At 44.0% G+C, this 13,020-nt stretch overlaps 1 protein-coding gene across 2 annotated transcripts in view; it reads left to right on the top strand.

Annotated features, from left to right (window-relative positions):
- LOC121597559 (T-box protein H15-like) overlaps positions 1 to 13,020 on the top strand; it is a 51,602-nt gene that overhangs the window by 24,496 nt on the left and 14,086 nt on the right. For both annotated transcript variants that reach the window (XM_041923394.1, XM_041923393.1), the window contains exon 4: positions 10,189 to 10,474. In XM_041923394.1, coding sequence (XP_041779328.1) covers positions 10,189 to 10,474 — 286 coding nt within the window. The remainder of the gene's footprint in view (positions 1 to 10,188; positions 10,475 to 13,020) is intronic.

Genomic DNA, 13,020 nt, shown 5'->3' with positions numbered 1-13,020 from the left:
TGCCAATTTGTGTCATGCAAATGCATGCAACTACACCGACACCAACGTGCCAAAAGAATAAATGTTTGCCATCTTCCTTCTACGGTGCTACGGTACATCACGAGCAGCTTGCACACTTCCCACAAAGCTGTGGCTTTTGATTTGGACAATACATTTTCCAACCACCCTCCCCGGTGCTCCCGGTACCCCATACGATCGTCGAATCCTGGTCACGGCACCGCAAAAATTGATTGAGCACCTTCGAGCGCTCGCTGTACTGCTACGGGACAGGGAGATGCCCGCTTTTTTGTGGGTCTCAAATTAAATTGATTAAACCAAATGTCAAACAATCGGCAAACGGGACCCGGGAATGCCGGGAAGTGATGGACGAACGATTGGCATGTGAAATTGGCAGTCACGGGCCTGGGCATTGTTGAATGTGAGTGTGCGCGCGCGCGCATCCCTGAAACACGGATGACACACGGAGCACGGTGAAGTGCATGAAATCCTAGAAAGGTGAGAAAAATGGCATCCTACCAGGAAATGGGGTAGAAAAAATACACTCACACACACACAGAACAGACCCATTCGGGGCTTTGGTTTGGCCAATTTCGGTACTTCGGCGAGTGCTTGTGTCGCCTTCTGTGGACCGCAGCAACGGGAAGCGAACCCAACATGACACAGCGGCAATTGCCGGTATCACCGACGTTTACCCGACTACCAGTGCGCTAATCTGTCAATCAAAACATTTGCACCCTCCACCAAACGAGGATGATCGAGCATTTGTGCGTGTGTAGTTTTTGGGTTCATTGCCTACGTCAGGCTGTCAAAACGGTCACCGCGACGGCAACGACGCGTGAGCTGTCTCCATTGATCGGCCGGCGGGTACGGACGGAGCAGGGAAGCTTTGCTGATGCTGGTTGCAGGCAGGAACTGGACTGGAAATTCTTGTCACATTGTGCGTGGAGTTTTTTGTGTTCTGCTACAGAGCAATGTTTCCGCATTTTATTTTTTCTGGGTCCAAAGTCACAGAATCTTTTACAATGATTTTCTGGATGGTTGGCAGCTTTTTCCAACCCCTGTCTCGTCCCATCTCGGGCACCAATTAAAATGTAATGAAACATTCATGCTCCAGTAGAGTCCGGTGGTCTAAATTCTGCACACAAAAAAGAGGCAGCAGTTGCGTTGCGATAAATACTTTAACGACCCAGTCCTAGACCCGGATGCTGCCAAACTGGCTGCCACAGTTACTGCTGCTGCTTTATCTAATTCGTGCATTGTTGAGCAGCTCGTTTGCTGGGTCTCGGTTTTTCGTATTCGGTGCTTTATTGCCGCCATTTTCATCATCCTCATCAAGGGCTGACGGTAAGCCAGGCCGTAAAAATGGGACCAGCGCATCGATGGAAGCGATGAACCGTGAGATTTATCGCCTGTGTCCCGGTAAAAGCGTGTGTCTGTCTCACCCCAAATGGAGGACGCTGCTTTTTTTTTTGGATGGGGCCCTTAATTAATTGCGATTGTTTTCCCCCGCTCCGCTTCATTTCATCTACCTCACCGGAGAACGGAATGTGAGATCGCATAGATCACAATTCGTACGGGAGCGGTAAGGTAAGTTGGACGTTGCTGCCTCATCTCATAGGGAGCGTCCGTAGATTTCTGTTTTTTGTTGAGTGTGTGCGTGTTTTTTTTACTCTCATTTGAATCTTTATTGAAATCAAATCAGTCGCCATCATGGTGATGAATTTGATGAATTGTTAAACGACAATTCTGGCGGCCCGATGTAAACCCGGTGGGAGCCAGGCTGGGAGGTTTAATTTGAGGATTGGTTTCCGGTTACGCTGGAGCGTCGTTGCAGCGATTGGTGATGGCCGAAAGCGAGCGTGAATGTTTTGTTAATTGAATGGGTTGTTTGTGCGATGTTGGTGCATACGTGAGATTAACGGCTCATGGTTGGGAGGTTTCGTGAAGGAATGTTTGTTCTCAACTATGAAATTGTTACTAAAAATCATAGAATTTAATGTACAAAACTGAAGGAAAGAACAATGATATCACCAGATTTTAATCAAAGTTTGGTAAACATGTCAGTCTGCGGACGATAGCTAAGCAGCTCTCATGTTGTTATGAAGATTTGCAAAGACTAATTGTTACTCTAAACGAAATCAGGTTAATTTATTCTCAACAATCTTTTAAATTGACCTAAAATGAATATCATGCCGAATATCGTTTCTACTATAACAAGGAGAACTGATTTATTTCCGATCAGATCTGTTTCGCTTGAACACACAACACTGAGTATCTGGAAAAGAGAAATACATAAGTACAATAAATGTCTGCACAAGACATTTAGAAAACCCAATTTAGATCATCTTTGAACGCTCATGTTAGGAGGAACAAATGGAATTTTCGTACCAGAAGGAATTTCAATATCTGGAGCTAATATTTTTTTCTTTAAAAGATATCGCTAAAGAGTTTATTTCTGGACATTAGCTCGAACGGTTAACTAATTCCTTTTTGTATTGAAATGAGTCAATCGTTAATGAATTGATGATTGATTGAGGTAGACAATAAAATAGATGTTTCCAATTTGAAGTTCAGAAATGTAAAGACGTCACATATTAACATGTTCAAATAATATAAAGTCCTCCAGGAAAGCCCGTGAACCAATAAATATATGAAATACAATAAAAAGTACAAGATTGCAATACAAGTTAGAGGTAAAAGCTAAAATGTGTTACGAGAGTGAACAAAATAAGTCAAAATAGCATTAGGATATTGAAGACTCTTTTGGTGCACGCCTAAACTCATGAGCAATTAACACTTTCTCGTCTCACCCATGACGCGTCTGAAATATTCAAATCATACATTTCATCAGCAATAGTGCATTTTAAAGTAAGACGCCACACAATTTAATTATTGTATTATTTTTTTCACCCCGTCACGGCTTCGTTTTGTCATCGCTTTCCCCTGGCCCCGCAGTGTGGCGCTGAAGTTTTGTTTTAATTTGCTCCCAAAACCCGTTGAAAAGCATTTGTCTTTTTGTTCAGTTTTCACCAAAAAAAAAAAACCATCGAATGGAAATCCAGATTGGCCTCGGGGGCCCCCGATGCAAACGTGCCACCGGGCGGATGATTGTGATCTTTACAGTACGTTGCGTACTGTTTCAGTTTTCTCACCACGCGGGCATCCATCAGCATAAAGTGGGCCGTAATCGGTGGTGGGCATGATGAGTTGGCAAAACAAAACCATTCGCCGAGGCGAAGAGTTGTAACGAACGTCCTAAAACAAATGAACGTCGCCAGCCCCATCGCACTGCCCTCTTGGCCACCACCGGAGCCAGAAATAGTGTTGTATCATTTTCATTAAAACTAAACCCATCAACTTCACCTCGCGCTGCAGTAGTCGTGAGGTACAGCAGCAAGAGGTCCGAAAAATAAACGCTTCCGGAAAATGTCCGAACCAGCTGAAATGAGGAAAAGCAACACGTAGCCATTCGTCGTGAAATTGAATTTCATTTCTCAAGCAGTGGTGCGTCGTACCTCAGCTCACACGTTTCCATCTGTTTAAGTTTTCTTTATTTTCTGTTTCCATAACTGTTCCATTTGTGGGCTTGTTTTGAGCGAGTCATTACTGGCCGCTTTTATGATGATCCTCGCATTGTTCTTGGCACAGAATTGGCCATTCGGTATGGTTGTTCTCTGTGCCCCCTATAACCCTTCAGCTTGTGCAAAGTCCACCGTTGGAGCGATATGAAATGTCCAGCGCGGGCCGAAATAAAACTCAAGTGGTAATGGCGTGTAAGAAAGTGCTAACTCACCCAGTCATCAAACGGGAGTTCCTTGAAAAAAAAAAAAAGGCGCCTTTAACCCCCCGTGCATGTGCAACTGAACTGTTGTGTCAGCGTACAAAACAAAACGTGGGAGGCCATTGGTGATTGGGTTGGCATTTGCTTTTCCCATTCGTTTCATAGCTTTTCAGTTATTTCAATATTTATTTACATAATTTCAACGATTGCTAATTTTGGGGTGATGATGCTCCGGAATTGATAAGCAAACCCTGGCTTTTATGTGAAACGTTTTTTTTTTGTTGTTGTTGTGTAATGTAATCAAATGCCGACCCCAGGGCAGGCAGAATGACCACGCTGAGTGGTGACTTGAAAATAGGGTGCTAATTATTAACGTAACTGTGGTTGCTGATCGCAACGATCGCCGCCAAGGATCGGGCGAAGGATTTTATGTTGCCCCGCTTCGGCCATTGCTTCTCAGCACTATTTTTCACCTCATTCTCGGTGGAAACCGTTTCATCTGGAGAATATCTTACCGCTTTATTAATGCAGCGAATTAAGCGTTTTAGTATGCTTTCGCATGTATCCATAACCAGCCGGCTTTACGGCGCTGCTCAAGACCTATCGGATCCACCGATCGAAGTGTTGGTTTGGTCAGGGCCGAAGAAGGAGACAAAAGAGGGCGCTTTAAGTGCTGCTGGTGCTGGCGGCTCCCGGGAATGATTTACACATTTTTACGCATACCAAATGTTTGTCCAATTGTTGGGAATGCTTCTGGTTCAGCGAACCGGACACGGTTTTATTTTTCTTTCCCGTTCCCAAACAAGTGGAAACCAATCTAGCTCCGAAGCAACTTCACATGAGCGTTTTGGAAACGGTGAAACAAACAATCTAAAAAGACAGTAAAATACTGGCAAAGTTTTAGAACAAGGCGAAGGTTTTTGTGAGGTTAAGGTAAGGTGTGCGAGCGACAAGCGACGCCATGTGACCATTCCATTCTTACTACGCGAGCTTAATTAGCATAATACGGATCATAAAAAAAAGTATGGAAGTACACCCGCCGCACCATACACCGCGTCTCTCCGCGCTCCGGCTTTTGAGCCATAAAATCAGCTGAAAAACTGCTTGTCCGGACATGACCTTAACATAATTCATTTTCGCTTTCGCTCAGCAGGTCGCGCCGTTGTTTGCGTTTACGTGTTTTGTTGTTGTTGTTGGTGTCGGTTCTGGGTGAGCTTTCCTTCTTCCCCGGGGGACGGTTTGGTTTCTTGGGCAACCGCGGGACAGGAGCACACACCTGTTTTCATTAGCAAATGAATGCGCTTTAACGTTTTATCGTTCTGTGAACGGTCTGTTGTGTTGTGCTTCGATTAGCAGCCGGGGATCGGGTAATTGTTGTTTTTCGATTAGAAGCCGGTAGATGGTGAAAAGGAAGGGAACATCATTCTTGGACTGGCAAGGCATTAAATCATAAGTTGTGCTTCGGTTGTGTTGTTCGATTGATTCGGTGTGCTGTGTTAACGATTCGATAAAATCAAGCCAGTATGTTTACTTTTAGTGAAACATATTTTATATTTAGTTTAGATTGTTTTGAATATGCTACATGATAGTATAATTCTGTTAGAATTACAACCTTACTACGAATGTGAACGAAAAAGTGAAAAGTTTACGAAAATATGCAAAACCTTAAAACATGACTCAAAGCTTTATTTCCTAAAGGAATTCATTTATTTGCTCTTAGCTCTTATTTTCAACATTCTGAGCGCTTACTATTTATATTATTTCATGAATATTCTCAATCAGCAAAGCGAATCCACCTGATCTTGTAACCTGGCGCTACGGCTTAGTTTGTTGCAGCTTATCTCCAACTAAAACGACCAGTTACATTGTTCCGACGCGTCCGAAAAGCTGTTTCTTTCAGAAGATTGTAATTTATGAGCTCCGCGCAACGCAGCGAATAAAACGGTGGACAACCTTTTCCAAAAAAGGATGACCCTCTCGCTGTCTCTCTTTCTGTCCCTTCAATACCAGTGAGCCTCGTTCGCCAACATGGGCATGTGTCATAAATTATCGCATTAATTTAATCAACTTGCCGCTGCGTTCGATCTCGATTTTGAGCAGCAGGACAGCAAACGGTAACAGCTGATAGAACAGCGCTGATAATGTTTGATTGCAAAGACAACATCCTCGGAAAAAAGGATGAGTTTCGTTAGTTTGTTGTTGGTTGCTAATCAAAAATTCAAATCGCACTCGTGCTGCCTCTCCGCTAAGGTGCTCGTGCTCAACAGTTGTGAAAAATGTTTAATTATCATGTTCGCTCAAGGACATTTTGGACAGCGCTCGCTGGTAGAGAGCAGGCGATCGGGGGCTAAATACCACCAGCAAACACATTAATCGCGAGTGCGATGAGTGAGGACGGGTGATGGAGCGTATTTATGAAAATGTTGTGAGCGGAAAAAAAACACACACACACACACACAAAACACAAGCAAAGGGCAACACGATTGCGCTATCCCAGCGGTAACTGATGCTACTCGGCTCGGTACTCTCCGCAACCGCAAGGCAGAATCAAACGCTCATCAATCATTTTTCGCGCGTCTGCAACTGCAACTGAGCATAAAGCGAGGTCGGTGTAGAACTGTGTGAGCGATGTACACAGTACATCGACAGCATTGTAATGGGGTAGGAGGTGTTGGAAAAGTGTTGGCTTGTTGGTTTATTCATACGATTGCAGGCTGCTCGTTCGGGGCGGGGGAAAAACAAAATGCGAGATGGAACTGTTTTAAAACCATAATGTTGATGTACAAGTTTAAAAAAAAGGAGGGCAAACAAGCGAAAAATCGTATTGCATATGGTACATTTAAGCGCTTGTATCAACACACAAACACACACATACAAAGCACCATCGCAACAAATGGCAAAAGTATCTGTTTATGCGCGTTTCACTCGTTCCCGTGATTAATCTGGTCGCATCAATCAAAATGCAGCGCAAACACACACACAAACACGCAGTGGACATGAGAGGAAGTGGAACAAACTGTAAATGGTTCGTCCATCGAATGGAACGTTTTCGCAGCGCGAATGAAAGGATGTTAAGAAAAAAAAGGGTTAGCAATGTGAGGGAGGCTTTGACACGGGAACGAGGACGTGCAATGCATGTTTGCCCAAGGAAATGCTGCAACAGAAAAGAGCCAGCAACATACTGCAACAACACGCGGCCACAGATCGCAGACCAAATGGCGTTCCTTCTTGCATTGCATGTGGCTGCGACGAGACTGCTGAAGGCTGCGTTCGTGCTCTCGTTTGGCTGGCTGGTTCTTTGGGATTATGTTCTCGGGCCTCCAACCCATTCCACCTTGGTGGGCGTTACGCGGGCTGAAATTGATGCACGCAAGTCAAATAAAGAGCCATCAAAATAAATTTTCTTTGCACATCATAATTCATTGTTGCGAATGCTTTGAGTTGGACGAAACAGTGCAAAATTTTCTTGATCCTTTGAGTTTTTTTGGGTTAGAAATGATTATTTCGCAAAGCAAGCAACGAACGAAAGTATTTGTTTTATATTTATTTTTTTCCACACTCTCTCCATCATAAGCCTATGCTAACCTGCTTTCCAAACGCTTACGGAAGCGCAGTAGTAAAACGGGGTACACGTATGCGGCTGCCGCTGTACAACAGGCAAGCAAATGAGAGAATCCAATTGTTCCGGAGACCGCGCGGGTGGAACCGTTTGACGTTCAAAATGAAGCCAAATAAATTGCAAACCATAATTCATCGGTCGCTTAAGCGGGCCCAGCGGCAGCCGGCAGGCCACCGGGCTGGAAACAAGCTTGGTAATTATTAACAAATTACTCACCCGTAAGCGTGTAAGCCTGGAGCACCGTACAAACAAAACCCACTTTAGAAGGTGAATCGGAATCGATTACCTAGGCTAGAGCGCGCTAGAGTGTGGCCCAGTGCTCGGCCAGAGCCAGCCAGGCAGCGGTTTTCCTTCCCCCAAAAGGTAACAACAATGCAATGCAACACTCGAACGAGCGCACCGAATCGTGTACGATAGAGCGAACAAAACAGGCGTTAAATCGAGCAGCGGCGTGTAAAGAAAGGCGTATGAAAAATGGGACCCACTTCATTGCTATAAACCCATCACACAAAAAGGGGAAAAGAAGAGAGTGAGAGATGCGACTGCCGGCTGGAAAGGTGAACGAAAATAAAAGGGATTTCAATTTTCCACCTCATTTCATGCGCTCCATTAGGCCTCGGACCGAGTTGACCATTAATTTCTTGTACGCTTTTCCTTCAATGAAACGTTCTCAAGAAAGCATGCTGAGCACGGTGGGAAGTGGCAGCGCGGTGAGTCCATTTCAATTTGGATCTTTTTTTTTTTATTTCGCGCTGCAATGTGGCGATGTGCAACATAAATGGTGCATCGTGTGCCGTTGCGCCAATGCACTTCCTGTGTCGCTCGTCTGGGTCAGAGATGATCCTTTTCCCCAGGGTGGGGAGGGGGGAGGTCGAGTGAATCAGCATCGGATGCGCCCCTGAGCTGGGCAGAAGTCATCGGTTCGTAATAAGTGAATGATTCCCGTGGACACCTTTGGGAGTCGTTGGCGTTTTGTGTGCATTTTGCGCTCTATCTCTCTCTCTCTCTCTCCATCTCTCTGCATACTGAGGTCTCCTGGGTCTGTATTGCATCGGCTGGCAACCATTTGAGTTGAGTTGGCGGCCACCAGCGTACTTAAATATTATGATATAGCTCAATTTCCTCTCCCGGGTGTGCAATGGACCGGTAGGACGTTGCATTTTATGTTGCTGCTGCTGTAGTAGTTGTTGTTGTTGTGGTTTTGGTGCTTTTCACATGACCAATGCTGCCCAGTTACACCTTTCAACTTTGTTTTTGTACCTAATTTATCTGGCGGACAGTCTGGAGGGTTTTTGATATTATCTGATTATTCGATAGAAGTTCACTATTCAACATATCATTATGTATTTATTTATTTCAAAAATCTGCTCAGATCCTTATGTGGCTTAAGCAACTTAAAAAGCATCCTATTCTTTTAATATTTGTTACTAACTAGCTTATCGAGAGCCTACGTCAAGATGATTAAAAAGAGATAATAAGACTGGTTGAAAATTAAACAAATGCACGGCAAAGGTTCATTAAAGGTATACTGTATCGTTCTAAAGTCAATATTTAAGAATACTAAAACATTCTTCATAGTTAGTATATTGAAATTCAATTCGCACAATTTTTGTGATGGATTACTGAACTTTTGTATAATTATTCCAAATTTGTGCCTTTCTCAATGATACATAAAAATAATTAATACTAAGCCAGAATTATCAGAATTATAACAAAACGAAATGGTTCCAATAGTTCCACATTTCCTGCAGGATGAAAAAGAGCAAAACCACCAAAAATAAATAATAAGCAACAGACAACCCGTGTTACAATTATGCTTTATGGATGAGGGTACCATCATCATTTAATTTCCATCCGCACGCACTGTAAAAGGCGAACATTTACTGCATCGATCATTTCAGCTAATGACAGATGTCAAACATGGACCGACTCTTTACCCAAAAACAAGGGGTTATTTGTGTAATGCCGTCGATCACTCTTACCCCGACGATCTAATTCATTTGAAGTACAAAATGTCAGTTGTGATCCGTTGTCGTCATGGCTCGAAGAGGGTTACATTGATGTAACAAAGCTCCACAATAGCTGGCAAAGCGCTGGAAAAAAATGAAGTAGTTATCGTGGTTATAAGAGAAACAGCCGCTTCAGTAGTTTCCGTCCGTCTTCATCACGAAACTGCAGCTTTTGTGTAAATTGAATTGTTGTCGATTACATTTAGCTACAGAGTAAACAAACCAAAGTATCGGAAAGAATCGGCACCGGCACACACTTATCATTAGCCAATACCAATTACTTATGCTAATGATCCCGATCTCCCCCCCCCCCCTCACTCACTCTCCCCCATAATGGGATGCTTTCCTTTCTCCATCGAGCAAGGTAAGGCTTGCCTGGCGGTGCATGATTATTACCCGTAGTTTTTTGGTTAATGAGCAAGATCGTTCCAGTTGATGTTGCAGCTTGAAAAGCACGTCTAAATCGATTGATGTGAGGAGGGGAGGGGGTTGGGTGAGAGAGAAGATTCTCGAACTGACGTGACGTGAGATATTATTCAGTAACGAGAAGCATAATTTAAAACGTGTTTAAAACGTAACGCATTAAACTAATGAGAAGGATGCATGGTACAGTTTACCTTGATGTGAAGGCCAATTATCGTGTCATCATGCTTGTCGGGAATCATTTTTATAGTACATTGAACTCGAAAATTAATTAAATAATTGAAAAATAATATAATGCACTTTTTTGTAAACATTTTCAACATTCTCATTCCCCATGCACTCTCCCATCTTTTCAGCCGAATGTTTCCGACCGTGCGCGTCTCGTTCTCGGGACCGCTGCGCCAAACGACACCGTCCGACCGGTACGTGGTGCTGCTCGATGTCGTACCGATGGACAGCCGGCGCTATCGGTACGCCTACCATCGGTCGTCCTGGCTGGTGGCCGGAAAAGCGGACCCACCGCCACCCGCCCGCCTGTACGCCCACCCGGACACGCCGATCGGGCCGGACGCGCTCCGCAAGCAGGTCATATCGTTCGAGAAAGTTAAGCTCACCAACAACGAGATGGACAAGAATGGTCAAGTAAGTGGAAATGTGCTGTAATCCGAGTGGTTCGATCCTCCATTCCTCCTTCCTCCAATCCCCCGATCACGACGAAACCGTGGCTTTTGTCGTGTGCCCCCGATCGTATTACGTTACAAGCGGGGCCCGGGGGGAAATGTAAAGCTGAACGTTCTGTAACCCGGCGACATTTAAACCCAATCCCGGCGCCTGCTGCGCTAACGAGATCTAGCCGAGCCGGTAAGGAGTTACCGGTACGGTTAATCTTACACGAGCAGGCCCAACCCCCTGGGCAGCATTTACGCAGGGTCAGGTTCAGCCAGAACTGTGTGCTGCGCGGCGTGCTGCATATTTTTGGGAGGAGGGAAGAAATTTGATCCTGCCAAAGATTTTCGATGGCGCTGTGATGATGTTCGATAAAGCAAAACAATATATTATCGCCGCTTTCTTCGCGGCGGGCACGAGTTTAGTGTTTTGGGCAGGTTTTGGAATGAATGTTTGTTTTCTAACCGTTTTATGGATTTTCAGTTTAGAATTGATGAAGGCACGTAATGGTGTGGGATGGAATATGAATTTTTGATCATTTAAATTATGGAGCACCTGGAGTAAATCACCTTCAGCAAATGATCGCACAACTTAAATTATTAATTATTATTAATTGAGCAGACATTCAGAATTAAAATTTAGAATGTGTCTTAAATTAGTAAGTTGAACTTATTTCCAAGATGATTTTGGTGAGTTTTTTTTCCAATAGGTTTCTTTTAAAATCCAAACAAAAATCACAACATAATCAACTCGAAAAACCCTAAGCGGAGAGAAACTAATGATACAAGCTTAACATAAGTTATGACGTTTACATTAAAAATGGGCTTTTCCGTATGGCTATAGAAAACAAAAACGAATACAGATAATCTACTTTAGCTAGATTCCCTTGAAAGGTAGTCATTTAAACATACTCGCAAAAATAAATCATCGTACGAAGGCATACGGTTTGACATTTTTTTTTTAATTCTGCTTTCGATTTTTCTCAATACCTCCGCACTTTTTGCGATAAAATTGGCGGAATAGATCATGCACATCTTGTTGGTCTAGAAATTTTCCATAGGACACAGCTGAGGGATGATGGACTGGTTTGCTGACTTGAGTATCACATTGAGTCCACTAAACCAGTGGACGCGTTTTCCGCCTCGTGACACGTATGTTGATATTTCCCAGGTATTTTTTTCATTTTTTGGCCGGTTGCATCGACCTCCCGGCCAAGTGAACGCAGAGATGTAGCGATTTTTCCCTAGTTCTTCCTCTTCCGGCCGTCCGGAGCCGAGCTTTTTTCGATGCTCTGATTGTTGTCTAATAGTGTCAAGAAGTTGAAGATGCTGGAAAGGGTTTGTCCGACTATCATAATTTGTCCGGACATTCGTCGTGGCGGGACGACGCTTCCGAACGAAGTTGCTTCACTTTTTATGTCATTACGGTTAAAGTTTGATTGAAAGAGCCTACAAATTTTGGCTCCTAGCTCATGGGACACTAATATTGAAAGTTTAATGAATATCTCGTCAGAACGGAAGAAGAAAGACCCATGAAAATTGGAAAAATTCCCATTTTTTTTAAATGCTAACGTTAATAATCTACAAATATGCTCGACAGAATTTCAACCCTTGTAGCAGTTGCTTAAAAATTGATTCTTAATTCTCTGCTTTATTGGAAAATATGCTCATATCATAGTAAAATCTGTAGGACAAGAAGCACGAAAAGCTGTTCATCACGGCACACTCTCTGCGAGGTAATGCTCGATTACCTAATCCCGCTATAAACATAGCTAAACAATTTTCCAACTATAAACTGCAACAGTGGCACAACGATAACACGTCCACTGCCACGAATTTACGCTACGTCGTCTTGAGTCTTTAACTTTGTTGCCTGCTTTCCTTCACTGCACAGCCAATTGCTCCATAGCGACGAGTTGGAACACCTTCAACGTGTCTGGGTGTATGTGTATGCGTGTGGCACAATGTATCCCATTTCCATAATTTTCCAATAATCATATTTTTCCCCACTCTTCTTCTTTGGCTGCACCTTAACGAGAGTGTGTCTGCGCGCGTGTGTGTGTGTGTGAGTTGCCGCACGCCATCAAGCCGGCACGTGGAGAAAAGAAAAGACAGACAGACCAGCACATGCACACATACACAGACAAAGCCCTCAGACTGGAAAAAAGCCATTGGTGGCCACCGGCCAACCAATTGGGTGACCCTACCCCCCTCCCCCCCCTCCCAACACAGCCATCATCTCTCTTTAGCGTTTCCGTTTGCCACCCCGGAGTTATGATAAGCGCGCGGAGTGGAGAAATTATGAAGACAATTAAGCTCGGTCGCCATAAGTTATACTTAATTAATACATTTCCAGCGTCGCTTCAGCGTCGGGCAGGGCTTGGTGGTACGGGAGAAGGGTTCGGAGAGTGTTTCGGTCGGTCGGTCGGTCGGGTACAAGTGGTGCAAGAACGCACCGCCATGGGTGCGCAAAGGCTTCGAAGAAGAAAGTGTCAATGATCGTAACTCGCACACTTTATGACA

The sequence above is a fragment of the Anopheles merus genome, chromosome 3R (genome assembly GCF_017562075.2).
Source record: "Anopheles merus strain MAF chromosome 3R, AmerM5.1, whole genome shotgun sequence".
Taxonomy (NCBI): Eukaryota; Metazoa; Arthropoda; class Insecta; order Diptera; family Culicidae; genus Anopheles; species Anopheles merus.
Note: the sequence above shows the minus strand (reverse complement) of the source record. Positions and strands in the feature narration are given on the sequence as shown.